This window comes from Lepidochelys kempii, chromosome 8 (genome assembly GCF_965140285.1).
Source record: "Lepidochelys kempii isolate rLepKem1 chromosome 8, rLepKem1.hap1, whole genome shotgun sequence".
Classification (NCBI taxonomy): domain Eukaryota; kingdom Metazoa; phylum Chordata; order Testudines; family Cheloniidae; genus Lepidochelys; species Lepidochelys kempii.
The window spans coordinates 44,163,401-44,185,592 of NC_136387.1; the positions used below are offsets into that span (position 1 = coordinate 44,163,401).

The window sequence follows — 22,192 nt, forward strand, 5'->3', positions numbered from 1 at the left end:
CCACAGCAGTTAGCTCCACTCCAGTGTGGCCTCATCTGACCACATCTCAGCCTGTCTCCATCCTTCCTCCCCAGCTGCCTACCAGCAGCCCTTTATAGGCCCAGGTGTTGCGCAGCCCCCTTTAATTAGCTGGATGAGACTCACCTGCTCCCATCTAGGGAAGCTGGGCTCAGTCTATCTGCAGAGACCAGACACCCTGTGACACATAGTAAAGAGGTAAGGAAATCTGAACTCGTGCCAGATGAGAATTTATCAAGAACCAATGGAGCACAGGATCTCAGAAGCCTAGGGGTTTGTCTACATGATAACTAGTCCACTGTAGCTATTCCAGGCTAGCTCCCCACATGGACACACTCATTCTTTACTGCAAAAAGAAAAGGAGGACTTGTGGCACCTTAGAGACTAAAATTTATTTGAGCATAAACTCAAGCTTTTCTTTTTGCAGATACAGACTAACACGGCTGCTACTCTGAAACCATTCTTTACTGAGAGTGCCTTTTTGTGGTTTAGCTTCATCTTCAGTAGACAAGCCCTAGGTCAGAGAGGATTTGACTTCACAGAGAATATGGAAGAGGGAGGAGAACAAAGCTGATTTCCATGGTTATTTGCAGTGCTCTGTTTTGGTTCCTCTTCACCCCTCCCAACCTAGACCACATTGTAGTTTTGTTTTTTTTAAATGATATTTACTACTTCTCTTTCCTAGCCCTACCCTCCTTGAAGCTTTTGGTTATCAGCAAAATACAGGAAGTGGCACGTTATTTGTGATGTTTGAAGGTCCCATGCAGGACGAGGGCCCCACTGGGACAGGCACTTTACAAACATAAGGCAGTCCATGCCTGAAAGCTCATGCTATCTGAAGAGACCAGGTGGAGGGATGGAGAAGGGGATTTGACATGGTGGGGAAGGGAGCAAGGTGGTGGCAGAGACAAGGCCAGTTTGTTTAGTTTTTTTCTGTTGTATTTATATCACAAAAATGTAAGTTGAGGCAGCTTCCAACCAGGTGGGCTTTCGGGAAAAAGGAAGGGAAGAAACGGGAGAGGAAACAGATGGGCTGAAGTTCAATAGAGGGCATATCTTTACCTGTGGACTTGATCTTCTGGCTAGGCTGCATGGTGCTGTCTTCATGGTCTATTGGCTGACTAGACAGTGAGAAGATCCAGATCTCTGCTACTTTGGCTGTGGCTTCCTTGATGTTACTGAAAAGGCTCAGAACCTGGCCTCCTTCAGTCGGGTGCTGCATCACCTGGGATTGGGGAAGTAACAGTCTTATATTTAAATGTTGTGGGCCTGATTCCCATCCACTAATATTGGAAGAGTTCTTTAATGAGTTACTCTGGGTATGCAAGAAGGCTCAAATGCCTGGGTCTAGAAGAACAACCAGTTATAGACACTATTTAATGCTATTTCAGAATTTACTTGGCTATCAACTCAAGGAAGTGGCAGGGACAGAAGATTTCAGTTTGACACGTGATCAGATCACACTGAAGCATGTTATTGGATTACCCTCATTATTATTCTGTTAGCTTGCCTGGGTACTAATTTTAGTGATCATTAAGTTATCCAGCTCTCATGAATTCCCAAACAAAAAAACCTCCAAATCTACTTTAAAGCCAGCTGCAGAAACCATCCGCAGTGACCTTTCCCTGGACAAGCATGTTAGGTGCTTTACAGAACAAAGTGAAAAAAGCAAGTCCCTGCCCCAAACAGCTGGCAACCTAGATGTGACAATGAGAACTGGTGAAAGCACAGACAAAGGGACATCTTTGTGGTTCTATAAAAAATGGAATTTGCTTCTCCATTCTTTGCCACCTTCAACATGATGATCATACCTTCCTCCTATAGTTTCTCTTCTAGGCTTCCAAGACTGTCCCTCTTGTGCTCTTCCCACCCATCCAAATGCCCTTTCAGTCGCACCTCCCCTCCTGGTCTTTATCAGTGTTCCGCAGGACTCTATATCTGGCCCCCTCCTATTCTCCACTTTCCCCCTGGGTGACCTCATCCACTCAAAGCTTCAATTGGCCACCTTTGTGTTGGTGACCCACCAGTCTACCCCTCCTATCCTTAACCTATCTGTTCAGTTTTGCATCTGACATCAGCGGGGAGAAGAAAAACTCTTGTAAAAATTAAGGAACTAAAAATTCCAGGACGTACTATTTATAGGGTGCTCTATCAGAAACTAGATGTTTTTAAGTTAGTGAATTTCAAAAAAATTCCAGCTGACATCCTCTTTTAGATTCAAACACATTGCAAATACTTCATAGATATTTAGCATTTTCATATCCTCTGCTGTCAGAAGTGCAAAGCAGTAAGAAAAAGTATTATATTTCAACAGTGAATGCTTAACATTTTAAAGAGATATGCTGGTGAGCTTACTTGAGTGATGCTCATATTTTTTAGTGTTTAATTTCCAATTATTAACAATGAACCAAACATGATACAAGACAAAGACAAAAAGGTAAAAAATTAGGATTTAACTGAAACTCAAATGCAGAAGTGAAAAAGTATTTCCGTTTAACAGCTCAGTTTGCACAAAATAAATAATTTGTAGATAAAATCAATCAATTATCTAATATCACAACAACCTAGCACAATTGCAGTGTTAAACCATTTCATTTTGCAATAAATTCTCCACTGATGGAACTAAATTTATGGAATGATATTTTCTGGAAGATTTCTATTCTAAGTGTAGTATGGCAGGTTTCTGCTACACAATGCTTCTAACACTATATTTTTAATATTCATAAGTACACAGCTGCGTAGATTAGGGAATAAAAGAATTAGTGTGAAGCTAACTCAAGTTCAGTGGATACCATAAGCATCTCCCACAACTGCTGATTCAAAGTTGAAAGTCAGCTTCCTTTGGTCATCTGCTTTCCATGAATATTCAAGAAATCAAGTTGTATTAACAAGAATGACCATGAAAAGTAAAACTAAAGATTTCAATGCCTGAACAGCCCAACTGAAAATGGTGGAAATTATACAATCAGGGTGAACTATCATCATGCACATGCAGAAAGGGGCAGAATTAAGATTGCATAGGCTACTTTGATTTCAGCATTTCCTAACTTTGAAATGCTTGACTTTGCAACCTTAATGTATTTGGATGGAGTAAGAGAAAAATGTGCTATTTATGTTCAAGAATTCAAGAAACAGACAGATGTTAGCTCAATTGAACTAAATTTACTGCATCTTTGGTTGACTGTTCTTGTGCATTATTTTTTAAGAATATTTATTAGAAGCGCTTAAACTCTCTCATGCCAAAGCATGTTTTAAAGACAAGGGGAGCGACAGCATATTTGGGCAAAGTACTTGAAACTGAGCCTGAACCTTAAAAACCATAAGAGAAATAGGCCAGCCCTTGGTTTTCCTGCTTACATTTTATAGAAAATACATAGCATTTATTACTTTATATTATTTCCATTAACACTCTTGCCCTATAAACCTTGGTACACTTGAAAAGTGAGACACATATGAAAGTCATCTAGGTACTTTTCTCAGAAAAGAATGGTAGCCTTGGATTTAAACTGAGGATAGAAGGCATATGCTGGCTGACTCCATCCGAACGCTTTGAGTTGTGTTGATGAACATCTACCTCGGCCATGTTGATGGAGCCCACTGCCAAAGTCTTGTAGCCCAGAATCGTTCGGTTTTTGTATCGCTTCCTCCTTTGCAGCATGATCTGAAGCTTGTTGCCTTCTCTTTTCAAGAAGTGAGGATACTGAAGTCAGAATACAATTTGAAAAAACGTTACACTTCTTGCCACTAGCTCCCAGCTACCCCGTTTACAGCTGACACACACTTTTGCTTCTTAAAGTTAAATACCTCGCCCAGTCCCAGTGCTTTTAAAGATGTTTACAGTTCATCTAATCTTTTGTTCTAGTACTCTGCACTGGTTCCCAGGAAGGCCAAGCTTTAGGTACTTCTGACTGAACACTCTTGGCCAGTTTTTACAGCCAAACATTCTCTTTTCACCACTCTGTTGGTTCTGCCCTCACAACACTGAAGAATCCAAAATAATTACTCATCTTACAAACACAGCTCTGCAGAAGTGCTTTCAATGGGTCTCTAACAGAACATGAGCTTGTTTGGGTGGCTGGGAAGGGAAATCAGTTCGCGTAAACCTCAATTGACCTATGTCCATTATACAAGAAAGGAACTGGCCCAGCCAATCACAGCACAGGGAAGCCTGATCCTCAACTGTATGTTTATTTCTCATGTAAGCAACTTACTGAATAGCAGGAGTTTTGTGCACACAACGTCCTCATGGTTATTTCTCAGTAGACAAACTGAATCCCTGTGCTCTGTCTTGCTGACAGCTATTTGCAAGAGTGCAGAGATCTGTGTAACCCCTAGGGCTGTTGAATAATCACAGTTAACTCACGCAATAAACTCAAAAAGATTAATCACAGTTTTAATTGCACTGTTGAACAACAGAATCCCAGATGAAATTTATTAAGTATTTTTGGATGTTTTTCTACATTTTCAAATATATTGATTTCAATTACAACACAGAATACAAAGTGTACAGTGCTCACTTGATATTTTTATTACGAATATTTGCACTGTAAAAATGATAAACAAGAGAAATAGTATTTTTCAATTCATCTCATACAAGTACTGTAGTGCAATCTCTTTATGGTGGAAGTGCAACTTACCAATGTAGATTTTTTGTTACATAACTGCACTCAAAACCGAAACTTTAGAGTTGGGGTTGGCAAACTTTTTGGCCCAAGGGCCACAACTGAGTATGGAAATTGTATGGCGAACCATGAATGCTCACGAAATTGGGGTTGGGGTTTATGGAGGGGGTGAGGGTCCTGGCTGGGGGTGCGGGCTCTGGGGTGGGGCCAGAAATGAGGAGTTAAAAGGTGCAGGAGGAGGCTCCAGACTGGGGCAGAGGGTTAGGATGTGGGAAGGGGGGGTGAGGACTCCGGCTGGAGGTGCGGGCTCTGGGGTGGGGATGAGGGGTAGGAGGGTGCTCCAGGCTGGGACCAAGGGGTTCAGAAGGTGGAGCAGGGGGTTGGGGCATGGCATGGGGGAGGAGGTGAGGGCTCCAACTGGGGGTGCAGGATGGTGTTCCGAACTGGGATTGAGGGATTCAGAGGGCAGGAGGGAGATCTGGGCTGGGGTGTGAGAGGGGGTGAGGGCTCCAGCTGGAGGTGCAGGCTCTGGGGTGCAGGAGGGTGCTCCAGGCTGGGATCGAGGGGTTCAGAGGGCGGGAGGGGGATCAGGGCTGGGACTGGGGCCCAGGAGGGAGTCAGCAGTGCAGGCTCTGGGTGGCGCTTACCTCAAGCAGCTCCCAGAAGCAGTAGCATGTCCCCACTCCAACTCCTATGCAGCGGCGCGGTCAGGTGGCTCTGCATGCTGCCCTGTCCGCAGGCACCACCCCTGCAGCTCCCATTGGCTGATGTTCCCAGCTAATGGGAGCTGCGGGGGCAGCGCTTGGGGTGGGGGCAGCATGTGGAGCCCCCTGGTTCCCCCTTTGTGTAGAAGCCAAAGGGGGGACATGCTGCTGCTTCTGGTAGCCATGTAGAGTGCCCCCGACCCCACTCCCCGGCTGGAGCACGAGAGCAGGGCAAGCCCCAGATCCTGCTCCCCAGCAGGAGCTCAAGGGCTGGATAAAATTGGCTGGCTATCCGGATGTGGCCCGTGGGCTGTAGTTTGCCCACCCGTGCTTTAGAGCCTACAAGTCCACTCAATCCAACTGCTTGTTCAGCCAATCGCTAAGACAAACAAGTTTGTTTACATTTACAGGAGATAATGCTGCCCACTTCTTATTTACGTCAACTGAAAGTGAGAACAGGCGTTCGCATTGCACTTTTTAAGCTACCATTGCAAGGCATTTACTTGCCAGATGTTAAACATTCGTATGCCCCTTCATGTTTTGGCCACCATTCCAGAGGACATGCTTCCATGCTCATGATGCTCGTTAAAAAAAATGTGTTAATTAAATTTGTGACTGAACTCCTTGGAGGAGAATTGTATGCCTCCTGCTCTATTTTACCCGTATCCTGCCATATATTTCATGTTATGGCAGTCTCGGATGATAACCCAGCACTCAGTTTTAAGAACACTACAACTTTCACTGCAGATTTCACAAAACGCAAAGAAGGTACCAATGTGAGATTTCTAAAGATAGCTACAGCACTCGACCCAAGGTTTAAGAATCTGAAGTGCCGTCCAAAATCTGAGAGGGACGAAGTGCAGAGCATGCTTTCAGGAGTCTTAAAAGAGCAATACTGAGATGCGGAAACTACAGAACCCAAACCACCAAAAAAGAAAATCAACCTTCTGCTGGTGACATCTGACTCAGAGGATGAAAATGAACATGTATCAGTGGTACTGCTTTGGATTGTTATTGAGCATAACCCGTCATCAGCATGGGACCATGTCCTCTGGAATGGTGGTTGAAGCATGAAGGGAGATATGAATCTTTAGCGCATCTGGCATGTCAATATCTTGCAACACTGGCTACAAAAGTGCCATGAGAACACCTGTGCTCACTTTCAGGTGACATTGTAAACAAGGAGCCGGCAGCATTAGCTCCTGCAAAAGTTAAACAAACGTGTCTGTCTGAGCGATTGGCTGACCAAGAAGTAGGACTGAGTGGACTTGTAGGCTCTAAAGTTTTACATTGTTTGTTTTATTTTTGAATGCTGTTTTTTTCCTACATAATTTTACATTTGTAAGTTCTACTTTCATGATAAAGACATTGCACTACAGTACTTGTATTAGGTGAACTGAAAAATACTATTTTCTTTTGGTTTTTTACAGTGCAAATATTTGTAATCAAAAATAATATAAAGTGAGCACTGTCAACTGTGTATTCTGTGTTGTAATTGAAATCAATATATTTGAAAATGTAGATATTGCCATTTATTTAAATATTTTTAGATTTCTGTTATTGTTTAACTGTGATTAATTTTTTTAATCACTTGACAGCCCTACTAATCACCAAATGGTTCTCTCTCAAGAGCCAGTCCTGACCTCACAGGTGCTGACAAGCCTGCCAGAGTCTGGCTTGTTCTTCAGGGTGTCAGAGTTGTGTCCTGTCATCACCAGCAAGGCTAGACAGTGTGACTGAGGTGCTGTCAGGATTAATACCCTGGGCTTCCAACATTTGGGTTTTGTTTTTAGTAACTACATGGCTGTTCCTGCTGAGAACTCTTGGCCTTCACTTCAGGGCCAGGTATCGTCTATAGGAATTTCCTTTCTGAAGTGTCCGACACTGAGATCCAGGGGAGGCAGGATACCCAGCAGGAACCAGGATACCTAACTTGTGATTCACATATTCTAGAAAGGCTGGGCCCCGAGAGTTTGTGTGTTTCAATCAGTATTCAAGATCCAGTTTTATTATGAACCAATAAACATTTAAAATGGAGTCTATACACATGGGAAAGCACCTTCTCACATAACGATATAGTACACACAAAAGAACTATGTTACAAGAACAGCCAGGTTGCAAAGTCAAGCATTTGACCTGCCTGGGCATATGCATTATGATACAGTCTTTAAATACATGATCACATAATTTTTAAGTGAGCTGTAACTCACGAAAGCTTATGCTCAAATAAATTGGTTAGTCTCTAAGGTGCCACAAGTACTCCTTTTCTTTTTGCAAATTTTTCTACTGTGACACATTCAGTGCACAGGATGGACAGTGCTCACGGAATGAGCAGCCACACAATGTTTTTCCCTTGTTGCTCAATGCATGCAGTAAATTAGCCCTGGGCCACACTATTCAAACCCTACTCTGAAAATACAATTATTAATTGCCTTGTGGGCTTTTCTATGGTGCTCATCACTAATGTATGTGAAACACTCAGATACTATAATGAATTTATTTTCACAATACTTTTGTGAAATAAACAGTGCTATTATCTCCATTTTACAGACGGGGAACTGAGGCACCAGGAAACTAAGGTCAAGAGTATCCACGAATTTTAGGTGCCCAATTTGAGATCCCTAGGACCTGATTTTTCAGAGCACTTAGCATTATACATACATACTTCATACATTCAAAGCACAACTCTGCACTTCAAAGCATTTCTGCAAATCAGACCAAAGAGTTCAAGTGACGCACCAAGAAAATGAGGAACATCATTAGAGATCACGTCTTAAACAACTTGCCCAGCAACTCTGTGGCAGAGGAAAGGATAGAATCCAACTTTCCAGGGCAGCATTCAGCTGTGCTAACCCAGCTTTCCTGCCCCTGCCTCATTCACCACACACCTTCAAATTTCTGCAATAACTGAGGTAGAGGCCCTATAGACAACAGCCTCCTTCGTTACACACCCGATTCATCCCGAGAGCACCATCCATCCTGTGCACTGAATGAAGCAGGGATGCTGCAGAAAAATAATGAGACTAAAAATATATAATAGATGGGCCTGTGTAACCCTAAACCAGTCCCCCTGAGTTCAGGCATATCCTAAATTTTGAGAGCTTGAATTTGCAACCTGAATGTTTTTTTAATGTAGCATGTTTGTGTGTAAGTGTAATTTCCTAGGTTTTAAAAATCAAAACTGGGAAAAGGAAGATCCCTCATGTGGCATCCTATTGATATCAGCATGGGTCACCAGTAGGTTGGAACTTTAGATCCATCAAACAGACCTCTGCAACTTGAACAAATGACCAACAGTAATAAATTGCCATCCTCTGGATCAGCTCTAGAGGGGGATGGGACACTTTGCCAGCGGGTTTCGCTCACATTTGCTGACAGCAGAGGAATGGTGAGACAAGGGAATCCTGGGTTAAATTCTAGGCTCTAGGGAGTTTCAGAGCAGGAGCAAATCAGAACAGTGAAGGGTACAAGAGCTGGGCAAGGCGCACAGGTCAGGAGACTGATAGCATTACATAACTTAAGGTGTTCCCAGGATCAGTAATGGCATTTGGGCCAACAACCCTCAGCCTAGGAAGTCTCTCAAACATCATGGCCTTAGGTTTCGGCCTTTATCTAGCCCAGGCTGTGGTTATTAGCTCAGAGTCAAAGTACCTTCAAGCTGTCATCTAATTAAAAGACAATCGGTGCCCGTCATTAAAATCCTACTATGCCATTTCAGAAAGACATCCCACACATTGCTGTGCATAACACCACAAATCCTTCATGTAATCTATGAGAACCTCACCTTGTCTCAGTGACCAGTTCTCACTGCATCACACTTGCCTCTCCGGTTTCATTTCATAAAAGCTCAAAATCCCCAATTGCTAGAGACAGGGCACTAGAGGGGGAGGGCTCTGAGTTACAGAGAATTTTTTCCCACCTGCTCAGGATCATATTTGGGGTTAAGAAGGAATTTTCCCTGAGTCAGACTGGCAGAGATCCCGGGGTTTTTTCGCCTTCCTCTGCAGCATGGGTCACTTCAGGTTTAAACTAGTGTAAATGGTGGATTCTCTGTAACTTCAAGTCTTAAACCATGATCTGAGGATTCAGTAATTCGGCCAGAGGTTAAGGGTCTATTACGGGAGTGGGTGGGTGAGGTTCTGTGGCCTGCAACATGCAGAAGGTCAGACTAGAATCACTAGATGATCACAATGGTCCCTTCTGACCTTAAACACAGTGAGTCTAAGTGTCTAGGGCACAGTTCTGCAGTCCTTGCTCAGACTGAACTCCCAAACACGTCAATGCAAATTGACCCTGATGGACCGTAGGACAGTGTTCTACATGTTACAACTCCACATTTTAAACGGTGGTGTGTTCTAAGCTAGAAGGGTAAATTAAAACTCAGTGCATCCATGAGATGTCCAAAAGATACATGCTGCAAGTCAGAGAAGTAAAGAGGAGAAACCTCAGGTGCAGAGGAAGTGGAAGATTTAGAGTGTGCTCACCGCTGCCTATTTCCCTGGTAGCTATAGTTCTCTTAACTGAGTGCATGTATTAATGCAGACCGAAGAGAAGCCAAATCCTGCCTCCAGCTATTGGGTAACTGGAAGTCCTAGAAAACCATATGCTTAGCCAGCTATGTGAGGTAAAAGCATTTGCTCCTAGTGGAATGGGGTGAGGGAGAGTGTCTCACTTCACCCCTAATCACCTCAGGAGATCTGGTTTGCTGCAAGACTGGGCATCTACAGTTAGCCAACACCTGGAAGAAAAATTCTCAGAGCTGCATGTTATTTTATTCTTGAGCTACAGCTTTGCTGCCTCTACTCACTCTGCAGTGAAAACTTGTTTGGCAGTTAGGCCCCATTTAACTCAGCCTGTATCAGAGAAGGGCTAGGTAAGCACCTATCTCAATGTCTCAGTTTGGCTTGGCAGCTCCCAGGATTCTCAGGCAACAGATGACAAAAGCACTATCGCAGTTATCCCCATTCCCTCTGCTCTCGTTACCCATGTGTAGCACAGGGTTTAACTGCTTTTGGAGTATGAAAGACCCTATCTGTTGTCCAGACCTCACTGTACTGGGACCTTATTTCTTTCTAGCCAAACAGTTCAGCAAATTTGAAAAAAACAAAACTTCTAAGCATTCCCCGAATGGGGCTATTCCAGATTAGCAACATTTCTGAGTCTCATTAGCCTGTACTTTGCTATGCTTAGGGCACGCCGTCTTCACCACAAGGACCGCTCTCAGCCCTTAAGAGTGCAATTCACTCATAGCAAACAAGCCTCCATCCTCATTTTCCGCATGCGGAAGATCAGAGCAGCACATCCAGTGGTTAGAGCAGGAGACCTGCATCCCTATATCCGCAGGAAGCCTGATTTGTCTAATCTCGGCAAAAAGGCAAGACTTAATATCCATCTACCATTAATTTATAGCATCATGCACTGGCAGAGCTTGGTGAGGGCCCTATTTTAGTGCTCCTTAGGCGAAACTCCCACTGTGCCACCCCTGGAAAGGTGGCCAAGCTAATGTTTCCCATAAAAGGGAAAAGGCAAGAGCTTTATTTTTTAAAAGCAAGCACAGCATTTGCAGAATCCGAAGTTGCCAAGTGACTAACAATCAGAGAACTCTTTGTGTGCGCCTGTGGTTCTTGTTTTCCTCCTGTTCTAAAGCAGTTTTAAAGCAGGTTCCATTCCTGACTCTAGCAGAAGGGGATTTTATGCAGCCTCCCAGTTACTCCCTTCTGTAAAATGTGGGGGATGACACTAGTCTAAGGTAGGAGGCCTGGTTTGTGGTAAGGGCAATTGAGTGCCTAGAATTAACAGCAGTCAGTGGAAGAGTCGGACTAGACCTCATGGCCTCCTGCCAGCTCCCAGCCAGGAGGCTGCTGTTCCATGTGTGGCATTCCTTGTCACTGAAGAGCAGTCACTTATTTTCCCACAAGGGTACCCCAGAGCAGTAGGAAGAGCGTGAGAGGAGAAAGGAGCCCATCTCTCACACCTAGCAGAAGTTGGTGATGCGGGATCCTGAAAAAGCTAGTGGGAAATCCAAAGCCACCCCAGGAGCAACTGCAGAGAAGAATGCTGGAGGATTTTGGAGATGGAGGAGAGAAAAGGGCAGGCCAGCCTGAGGCAGCTGCTCCCATTAAATGGCTTTCTTCATTCTATTCATCCCCCATAGACTGCTCGACTCCTAATCCTGCTCCCCCTCATCCCCAGGCCTGCCCCTTCTTCCTTCTCCCTCCACGTTACCTGGATGCTAGCAAGGAGAGCAATGGAAGCACAGAAAAAAGCCTTCCTGCTCTGCCTAGCACCTGCGCCTGCAACAGCCCCAGCAACCAGGAGCAGCAATTGAAGGGGCAGTTTTTCAGCCCTGCAGCACTCCTGGATGCATGAGATCCAAGCTAGGTAACAGACTGCATGCAGGGGAAGGATAATGTCATATACCCCAGCGCAGGACATTCTGCCTTTCTGCTGGAGGGAACGCTGCTGCTGAGCAGGACACACACTGTGCATTCTGGGGGTTCGTACTGAGCATGTACCGACAATTTTCAGCGATTTTTAGATCCCAGCCCCAAACTCCACTAAGGATATGGAAACTACCATTTTCAGAAGCTTACAATTTGCCAATATCCAATTGATTTCCACAGGAACAGAAACCTGTACCTCCCACTCCAATGCTAGCCCTGTCAAGTTTCAAATCTTTGCTCCAAAGCACGGAGGTGCTAGAGCTCCTCAAATCAGCTGTAAGAATTTAACATTGGCAAGACCAGCTATTTTTCTCCAGTCTTGCTCTTGGAAGTGGCTAGGCCATTTCTGCTGAAATGTCCCAAAATATTCAGCCTGAGGCAGAAGCTCCATCACATGGAAAATTTCAACCTAAATGGCTTTTTAGCTTATAATGAAAAAGCGTTGACTACAGGTGCCATTGCCAGAACTGCCTATAATTATTTCAGAGGAACATTTACATGAAGACTTGTTAAAACAAATACATCAGAACTTGGTTTAATGCAAAAATCAGATGAGCACATTCACTTTGGACTTTGTTACTATGTTACCTGTAGTGAAAAAGTTAGTGCAAGTTCGGTTTCCACATGTCCGCTTGGTGGCAGCACAATTTCATGAGACCGTAGTATTCGCTTCGAGCCCTACACAGAAAGAAAACCTGGTCAAGTAAAGGTCTGAGCATTAGTCCCGGCTTGTTCCTTTCACCCTTTGGGAACTGGCTAGTGCAACCTGGCTCATTGCCAAAGTTTGGACGCAATCAATAGGGGGCACTCTCGCAGACAGCAGGGTTTGTAGTGAAAAGATAGGAGAACCTCCATGTTCCGAACACTTCAGGAATGCAAGTTGCTGATAACTCGAACGTTCGTAACTCTGAACGAAACATTATGGTTGTTCTTTGGGAAGTTATAACTGAACATTGACTTAATACAGCTTTGAAACTTTACTATGCAGAAAAAAAACGCTGCTTTCCCTTTTTTATAGTAGTTTACATTTAACACAGTACTATACTGGATTTGCTTTGCCCCCAGTCTCTGCTACTTCCTGATTGCCTACTTCCAGTTCGAAATGAGGTGTGTGGTTGACTGGTCAGTTTGTAACTCTGGTGTTTGTAACCCTGAGGTTCTACTGTATGGTGCTGCTGGATGGAAGCAGAAGCTAGTCCAGCTTGAAGCTAGTCCTGCTCTGCTCCCTGACACCATCTACACCCTGTCCTCCAACCACCCTTCCCCTTGTGTTGCCTCCCCTTTTGCCAAACCCATTTCTACACCAGGCAACACCAAGGCAAGCAGCAGCTTCTCCCAGCAAAGCAGGGACACAGTGGGGCTCTAGGATGCTGAGCAGCTGGTAGTCTGCAAGTGAAGTGGGCTCCCTGTTCAGGGAGGGAGGCCTGTTCAAACAACCATTACGGATGCCAATAAAGGGGAGATGAGGCTTCATCTGAAAGAAATAGAAGTAGCTGCAGGAATGGCTCATGTGCTGCATGGTGGAATCGCCCAGACTGGTACCATTTATTGAGGATATGGGAACACCTCCTTAGGGATCTATGGACCAAGTGATTGTAACAGTAGTGTATGGAAAACTTAAAACTAAGCTGTCACTTGAAATTTCTGGGGGGTTTCTTGGTCCTGCTGCCAGGCTGGGGGGCTACATAGGGAAGTGCACAATCTAGGATCAGCAGCAGTGAGTCTACAGACAGTTCACAGTAAAGTGGAGGTGAGTTGTGTCTGTTTTCAGGAGCACCGCACCTTGTTGCTCTGGCTTTGGGTTCTTACGTGTTCCTGTTCTGAATTCTAAGAAAAATATTGTGCTATACTGCAGCCTTCCAGCAAGAACCCCTTTGTATCTAACTTGTCTGTGTTTATGCTGTGAGCATACCAGTAACAGAGTGACTGTGCACTCCCCCAACAAAGGCCTACCCAGATGAAAGCAAAGTACTTGGCCATTGGGGGATTTGGACAGATTTGCAGTTAGTAATACAGTAGTGGCATACAGCAATATTCCTGCAGTACCAGCCCCAAATGTTCAAACATGTGATTCTTTTTAAAATTATATTTTTTTATTTTTAAGCCAATAAATAGAGGCTTCTTTTTATCTGCCTGCTGGGTTTTGAGTCCTTAGGTCAGGTTTACCAGCTCCTCTGCAACCATTAAAGATATAAATTAACTTTTAAAATGAAAGCTGAGATTCTCACCTAATCAAATGACTTTGGCGGCTGGGGCTTTAAGAGAAACACAGACTTGCAATACAACTGGGAGAGCTGATGTGACTGATTCGGAGCACCACTAATGTATGAATAGTGCATGCTAACCATGTGACTATATTCATGCAACTCTATAGGGAACTGTCAGCAAAAATAAGCAGGAAGGAAAAAGAGCTCAAGATAAGCTACGCTACAGCAAACACCTCAGGGCTGCTAAGGAGCAGTGGCAGAGCTATTATCTCCAAAGACTCCGGCTTGATTCCTGGGGAGCCTACGGAAGGGCCAAAGGCCAGGAACACAGAAGAACTATGCAGGGTTTAAAAGGGACCCTCAAGAGAGGGGATCATGTTTCAGGGGGAACATGATACAGTTCTGTGGTGACCTAGAATCCTATTTTCGACGTCTCCGTCTCAAGGAATATTTCCAAAATACCTCTGAACAACATACTAATCCACAGAGGTCTCCCTGCCAACACTACAGAAAGAGGGATTCTAGATGGACTCCTCCTGAAGGTCGAAACAGCAGACTGGACTTCTACATAGAGTGCTTCCGCCGACGTGCACGGGCTGAAATTGTGGAAAAGCAGCATCACTTGCCCCATAACCTCAGCCATGCGGAACGCAATGCCATCCACAGCCTCAGAAACAACTCTGACATCATAATTAAAAAGGCTGACAAAGGAGGTGCTGTTGTCATCATGAATAGGTCGGAATAGGAACAAGAGGCTGCTCGGCAGCTCTCCAACACGAGTTTCTACAAGCCATTACCCTATGATCCCACTGAGAGTTACCAAAAGCAACTACAGCATTTGCTCAAGAAACTTCCTGAAAAAGCACAAGATCAAATCCGCACAGACACACCCCTGGAACCCCGACCTGGGATATTCTATCTACTACCCAAGATCCATAAACCTGGAAATCCTGGGCGCCCCATCATCTCAGGCATTGGCACCCTGACAGCAGGATTGTCTGGCTATGTAGACTCCCTCCTCAGGCCCTACGCTACCAGCACTCCCAGCTACCTTCGAGACACCACTGACTTCCTGAGGAAACTTCAATCCATCGGTGATCTTCCTGATAACACCATCCTGGCTACTATGGATGTAGAAGCCCTCTACACCAACATTCCACACAAAGATGGACTACAAGCCGTCAAGAACACTATCCCCGATAATGTCACGGCTAACCTGGTGGCTGAACTTTGTGACTTTGTCCTTACCCATAACTATTTCACATTTGGGGACAATGTATACCTTCAGATCAGCGGCACTGCTATGGGTACCCGCATGGCCCCACAGTATGCCAACATTTTTATGGCTGATTTAGAACAACGCTTCCTCAGCTCTCGTCCCCTAAAGCCCCTACTCTACTTGCACTATATTGATGACATCTTCATCATCTGGACCCATGGAAAAGAAGCCCTTGAGGAATTCCACCATGATTTCAACAATTTCCATCCCACCACCAACCTCAGCCTGGTCCAGTCCACACAAGAGATCCACTTCCTGGACACTACAGTGCTAATAAACAATGGCCACATAAACACCACCCTATACCGTAAACCTACTGACCGCTATTCCTACCTGCATGCCTCCAGCTTTCACCCTGACCACACCACACGATCCATCGTCTACAGCCAAGCTCTGCGATACAACCGCATTTGCTCCAACCCCTCAGACAGAGACAAACACCTACAAGATCTCTGTCAAGCTTTCTTACAACTACAATACCCACCTGCAGAAGTAAAGAAACAGATTGATAGAGCCAGAAGAGTTCCCAGAAGTTACCTACTACAGGACAGGCCTAACAAAGAAAATAACAGAACGCCACTAGCCGTCACCTTCAGCCCCCAACTAAAACCCCTCCAACGCATTATTAAGGATCTACAACCTATCCTAAAGGATGACCCAACACTCTCACAAGTCTTGGGAGACAGGCCAGTCCTTGCCTACAGACAGCCCCGCAACCTGAAGCAAATACTCACCAACAACCACATACCACACAACAGAACCACTAACCCAGGAACTTATCCTTGCAACAAAGCCCGTTGCCAATTGTGCCCACATATCTATTCAGGGGACACCATCACAGGGCCTAATAACATCAGCCACACTATCAGAGGCTCGTTCACCTGCACATCCACCAATGTGATCTATGCCATCATGTGCCAGCAATGCCCCTCTGCCATGTACATTGGTCAAACTGGACAGTCTCTACGTAAAAGAATAAATGGACACAAATCAGATGTCAAGAATTATAACATTCATAAACCAGTCGGAGAACACTTCAATCTCTCTGGTCACGCAATCACAGACATGAAGGTCGCTATCTTAAAACAAAAAAACTTCAAATCCAGACTCCAGCGAGAAACTGCTGAATTGGAATTCATTTGCAAATTGGATACTATTAATTTAGGCTTAAATAGAGACTGGGAGTGGCTAAGTCATTATGCAAGGTAGCCTGTTTCCTCTTGTTTTTTCCTACCCCCCCCCCCAGATGTTCTGGTTTAACTTGGATTTAAACCTGGAGAATGGTCAGTTTAGATGAGCTATTACCAGCAGGAGAGTGAGTTTGTGTGTGTATGGGGGTGGGGGGGGATGTGAGAAAACCTTGATCTATGCAGGAAATAGCCCGACTTGATTATGTAAAGAGTTGTCACTTTGGATGGGCTAGCACCAGCAGGAGAGTGAATTTGTGTGGGGGGGTGGAGGGTGAGAAAACCTGGATTTGTGCTGGAAATGGCCCACCTGTTGATCACTTTAGATAAGCTATTACCAGCAGGACAGTGGGGTGGGAGGAGGTATTGTTTCATGATTTCTGTGTGTATATAAAGTCTGCTGCAGTTTCCACGGTAAACATCTGATGAAGTGAGCTGTAGCTCACGAAAGCTCATGCTCAAATAAATTGGTTAGTCTCTAAGGTGCCACAAGTACTCCTTTTCTTTTTGCGAATACAGACTAACACGGCTGTTCCTCTGAAACCAGACAAAGACAGCTATTCAGTCAGGGCTGTCTGAAGAAGGTAGATTTGCCTGCTGTACCACCTGGGGACTGCAAGCCTTGAGGCAGGGGACATGCGTGTAGACAGTTTTCAAATCGTCCCTGAATAGTTTATTTCTACCGTTAAACACTACTTGGATTTTTAAGAAGTCTGTCTGGTCTCTGTATACAACTGGTCAGACTCCTGAAGGAAGAACTGCAGGTGTCTGAACTCAGTCAGACCTGTAGGTTATTGGTGGATGCCCATGGGGCTGTATCCCAGGGCTTGCTCTAAGAATGGGAAAATTGAAAAATTCCACCCCAAGAGAAGTAAAGGCAAGAGGCCTGACACCTGAGGGTGTGCACTCAGCTGAGAAAAGGGAGAGGGGCACCCAGCCCTGCAACCATGACAGTTAGCAACACTGATGTTCTGTCAGTGCCAGAGCTCCTTCTAGTTGTGACAGAGCGGCTTTATTTGTTACGCCACACAGTGGCTATATAATAAAGGAGCAACACAGCTGCCTCCTGAATACACCACTGTATTCAAAGCAGACAAAAGGGACCTGAATGTCTGATAAAGTCTCAGGAAATGCTGTTGAACAACAGTCGAAAAGGGTCTCCCCAGGACGGGGACAGGCTGACAAAGATGGGCGAGTTAAGATGGAATTTTGTCATGCCCTTTTGAAGGAATCCAAGATGTGTTTGTAACACCATATCTTTGCAATTCTCTTTATAAAAAAAAAGGATTAAGTCACTAGATTGAAAGCTCATGCACTTGGAGATCTGATATCACTGACATCTGAAAACAGCCTTCATATCAGGAAAGACAGTTACTTTTCTGTTACTGGTGTTCTTTGGAGATGTGTTGCTCCTGTCTATTCCACAATAGGTGTGCGTGCTCGCCATGTGCACCGGTGCCGGAAATTTTTCCCCTAGCAGTACCCGTAGGGGGGGTGCCCCCTGCGGCCCCTGGAGTGGCGCCTGCCTGGCGTGGTATAAGGGGAGCTGCACACTCCCCCTACCCTCAGTTCCTTCTTGCCAGACAACTCTGACAGAGGGGAAGGAGAGTGGGATGTGGAATAGGCATGAGCAACACATCTCGAAGAACACCAGTTATGGAAAAGGTAACTGTCTTTTCTTCTTCGAGTGATTGCTCATGTGTATTCCACAATAGGGGATTCCAAGCTATATCTGTTGGAGGTGGGTAGGAGTTCACAAGTTCCCAGGACGGAGGACAGCCCTGCCAAACCCGGCGTCATCCCTGGTTTGGGGAACAATCGCATAGTGCGAGGTGAACGTGTGAACCGAAGACTACGTGACGGCCTTACAAATGTCCTGGATGGGGACGTGGGTCATGAAGGCAGCCGACAAGGCCTGCGCCCGAGTCAAGTGTGCCCTCACAATGGGCGGCGGGGGAACCCCCACCAGCTCATAACAGGAACAGATGCAAGAAGTGATCCGATTGGAAAGCTACTGGGTGGAAATCGGCTGGCCCCTCGCATGCTCAACCGAGGCGACGAACAGTTGCGAGGACTTTCTGAACAGCTTGGTCCACTCGAGCTAGAAAGCCAGAGCCTGCCGCACATCGAGAGTGTGGAGACAGCGCTCCCCTCACTGGACGCATGAGGCTTGGGGCAGAGGACCGGTAGAAAAATGTCCTGACCCATGTGGTAAGCAGAGACCACCCTCGGGAGGAACATGGGGTGTGGGCAGAGCTGGACCTTGTCTTTATGAAAGACCATGTATGGCAGCTTGGAGGTCAGGGCCCTGAGCTCTGAGACTCGCCTGTCCGACATGATTGCAACCAGGAAGGCCACCTTCCACGAGAGGTGAGACCAGGAGCATGTGGCCAGTGGTTCAAACAGTGGCCCCCTGAGGCGAATCAACACAACGTTTATGTCTGACTGCGGGACCAGGGGTCTAGAATACGGAAAAAGATGGTCCAAACCCTTAAGGAACTGGCCAGTCATAGCATGAGAAAATACCCTGTGCCCTTGCACCAGCAGATGGAAGGCCGATATGGCTGCCAGGAGCACATTGACTGACGAGGGCGCCAGGCCCTGGGCCCTCAGAGGTGGAGGAGGTAATCAAGGATAAGCTGGAACGGGGCGGTCACCAGGGAGACACCCTGATCCGCCACCCACCTAGAAAACCGGGACCACTTTGCCAAATAAGCACAGCGAGTGGAGGGCCATCTACTTTCGAAGAGAACGCACTGAACCTGCTCTGAACACATCCTTTCCTCTCTACCTAACCACTGAGCAGCCACACCATGAGGTGAAGAGCCGCCAGGTTGGGGTGGAGGCGGCGGCCCTGGTCCTGAGAGCAGGTCTAAGCGGAGTGGCAACGACCACGGCGGAGCTACCGCCAGGCCTGTGAAGGTCCTGTACCAATGCTGCCTGGGCCACACCAGGGCAATCAGGAGGACCCGGGCCTTGTCCGTCTTCATCTTCTCCAGGACCCTCCTGATTAGAGGGAACGGGGGAAAGGCGTAGAGAAGCCGGCCTGACCAGGACAGGAGAAAGGCATTGGAGATAGCGTCCCTTCCCAGGCCCCAACCTGGAGCAGAACCGGGGGCACTGCCGGTTCTGCCGAGTCGCGAACTGGTCCACCTGGGGAGTTCCCCGCCTTCGGAAAAGCCAGTGGGCCACTTCCGGGGAGAGGGACCACTCGTGTTGCAAGGAAAAGTCCCTGCTCAAGTGATCTGCCCTCTTGTTCTGGGCACCCGGTAGATGGAAAACCTTCAGGTGGATGTCGTGGGCTACAGAGAAGTCCCACAGCCTGAGGGCTTCACGGCAGAGGATCAGGCCCCTGCCTTGCCTGTTGATATAGAACGTTGAGGCCATGTTGTCAGTGAGGACCTTGACTACCTTGCCCTCCAGGTGCGAGCAGAAGGCCATACACACCAGCCACACCGCCCTGAGCTCCTTGACGTTTATATGTAAGGTCAGGTCTTAAGCCGACCACAGGCCTTGGGTCTGAAAGATCCCCGCATAGGCCCCCCAACCCAGGTACGACGCAACAGACACCAGCTCCAACGACGGGGCCCTGTCCCTGAACGGTACCCCTTGGAGCACGTTGTTTGGGGCGGACCACCACTGTCGGGAGGTGATCACAGAGTCCGGCACGGTGAGAACTTTGTCCATCCTGTCCGTGGCCTGGGAGAACTTCGAGGCCAACCAGAGCTGGAGGGGCCTCATCCTGAGTCTGGCGTAAAGGTCCACGTACGTGCATGCCAACATGTGACCCAAGAGTTGTAGGCAAACCCTGGCTGTTGTAACCAGGAACCTTGTGACTGAGTCGATGAGAGCTTTCAGGGTCTCAAATCTGTCTGGCGGGAGAGAGGCCCTGACCGACACTGTGTCCAGGAGCGCCCCGATAAACTCTATGCATTGGACCGCGACTAACATGGACTTTGTATTGTTTACCCACAAGTCCAAGGTGGCGCATGTAGAGAGGAGGAGAGCCACGTGATCCCTCACCTGCGACGGGGGGAGGAAGGGGGGACTGCCCTTGACAAGCCAATCGTCCAGATACGAAAATATCTGGACCTCCTGCCATCTGAGGTAGGCCGCTACCACCGACAAGCATTTTGTAAACACCCTGGGGGCAGTGGACAGACCAAACGGGAGGACTGTGAATTGGTAATGATTCTGTCCCACAACGAAATGGAGGCAGCACCTGTGCCCCTCGAATATGTGGATGTGGAAGTACGCGTCCTGTAGATCGAGGGCAGCGTATCAGTCCCCGGGATCCAGGGAGGAGATGATGGAGGCCAGGGAAACCATGTGGAACTTGAGCTTCACCATGTACTGGTTCAGACCTTGGAGATCCAGAATGGGCCTGAGCCCCCCTTTGGCCTTCGGGATAAGGAAATAACGGGAGCAATACCCCTTGCTCATGAACTCCTCGGGCACCATCTATATCACTCCTAGACCTAAGAGCTGGCCCACCTCCTGCTCGAGCAGAGCTTCGTGCGAGGGGTCCCACACGGGGGGTAGGGGCGGGGGGGTGGTTGGGCGGGGAGGAAGTAAACTGGAGGGTGTAACCCCGGAGATGGTGTTGAGGACCCATCGGTCCAAGGTTAGCTGCGACCATTCCGTGAGGAAAGCACACCACCAGTTGGAAAAGGGAAGCTTTATTGGAGGTGGATCCCTGATGAGGACTGGTGGGATGCCCCCGAGCATCCAGTCAGAAATGTCTTTTCCCTGCCTGCTTGCCCTTGGAGGACCCAGGCTGGGGGGCAGGCCGAGACTGCCTCTGAGGGCATCTCTTATAGTCCCGCTGCTTCTTATGGGCGGCCTCGTACTTTGGGAGGGCAGCCTGGGTGGGAATCTGCTGCGGCTTGAACTTAGGTTTTGCTGGAGCCAGGACATAGAGGCCCAGAGTCTGGAGGGTCATGTGGGAGTTTTTCATGCCATGCAGCCTTGTATCTGTTTCCTCCGCAAACAGAGCTTTCCCGTCAAACGGGAGATCCTGCATGGAAGACTGAGCTTCACCGGACAGCCCAGAAAGCAGGAGCCATGACGCCCATCTCATGGACACCGCGAAGGCCATTGATCGTGCGGCCGTGTCGGCATCATCCCAGGCTGCCTGTAGGGACGCCCTAGCAGCCGCTGCCCCTTCCTCCACTCCACTTGAACTCCTTCCTATCGCGCTCCTGGAGGGAGTCCTCAAACTTGGGCAGGGAGCCCCACAGACTGAACTCGTAACGGCCCAGGAGAGCCTGATGGTTTGCCACTCGTAACTGGAAGCTTGAGGATGAATCATCTTTCCTTCCGAAAGACTCCAGTCTCCAAGAGTCTTTGTTCTTTGGGTTCGGGGCTGGATGACCCTGCCGTTCCCTGCGGTTGACCGACTCGACCACCAGGGAGTTGGGCGCCGGATGGGTATACAAGTACTCATGCCCCTTAGCGGGTACAAAGTACTTGCATTCCGCATTTTTAGCGATAGGGGCCAATGAGGCTGGTGTTTGCCACAGGCATTTGAAATCTTAGCCACCCCTTCATGGAGAGGCAAGGCCTCCCTCCCGGTGCCAATGGGGACAACACATTAAACAGAGTCTGAGGGCTCCTCCATCTCCTCTGCCTGGAGGTGGAGGCTTGCAGCCACCCTCTAAGAGTTCTTGGTGGGCCCTGAAGTCCTCCTGCGGGACGGAGGGGGGCGGGGCCGCAATTGCCTCCTCCAGGCG

The 22,192-nt window shown here is 47.2% G+C and overlaps 1 protein-coding gene across 10 annotated transcripts in view; it reads right to left on the reverse strand.

Moving 5' to 3' along the window:
- The window catches only part of PACS2 (phosphofurin acidic cluster sorting protein 2), a 209,266-nt gene that overhangs the window by 128,111 nt on the left and 58,963 nt on the right, over nucleotides 1–22,192 (reverse strand). For 9 of the 10 annotated variants that reach the window (XR_012160291.2, XM_073356257.2, XM_073356258.1 and 6 more), the window contains exons 3-5: nucleotides 12,376–12,465; nucleotides 3,593–3,718; nucleotides 1,081–1,243 (exon numbers count right to left, since the gene is read on the reverse strand). Coding sequence is in view for 9 of the 10 variants with exons in the window: in XM_073356257.2 (XP_073212358.1) it covers nucleotides 1,081–1,243; nucleotides 3,593–3,718; nucleotides 12,376–12,465 (379 nt within the window). In the remaining variant the exon portion in view is untranslated. The remainder of the gene's footprint in view (nucleotides 1–1,080; nucleotides 1,244–3,592; nucleotides 3,719–12,375; nucleotides 12,466–22,192) is intronic. The other variant, XM_073356256.1, reaches the window with a different exon arrangement.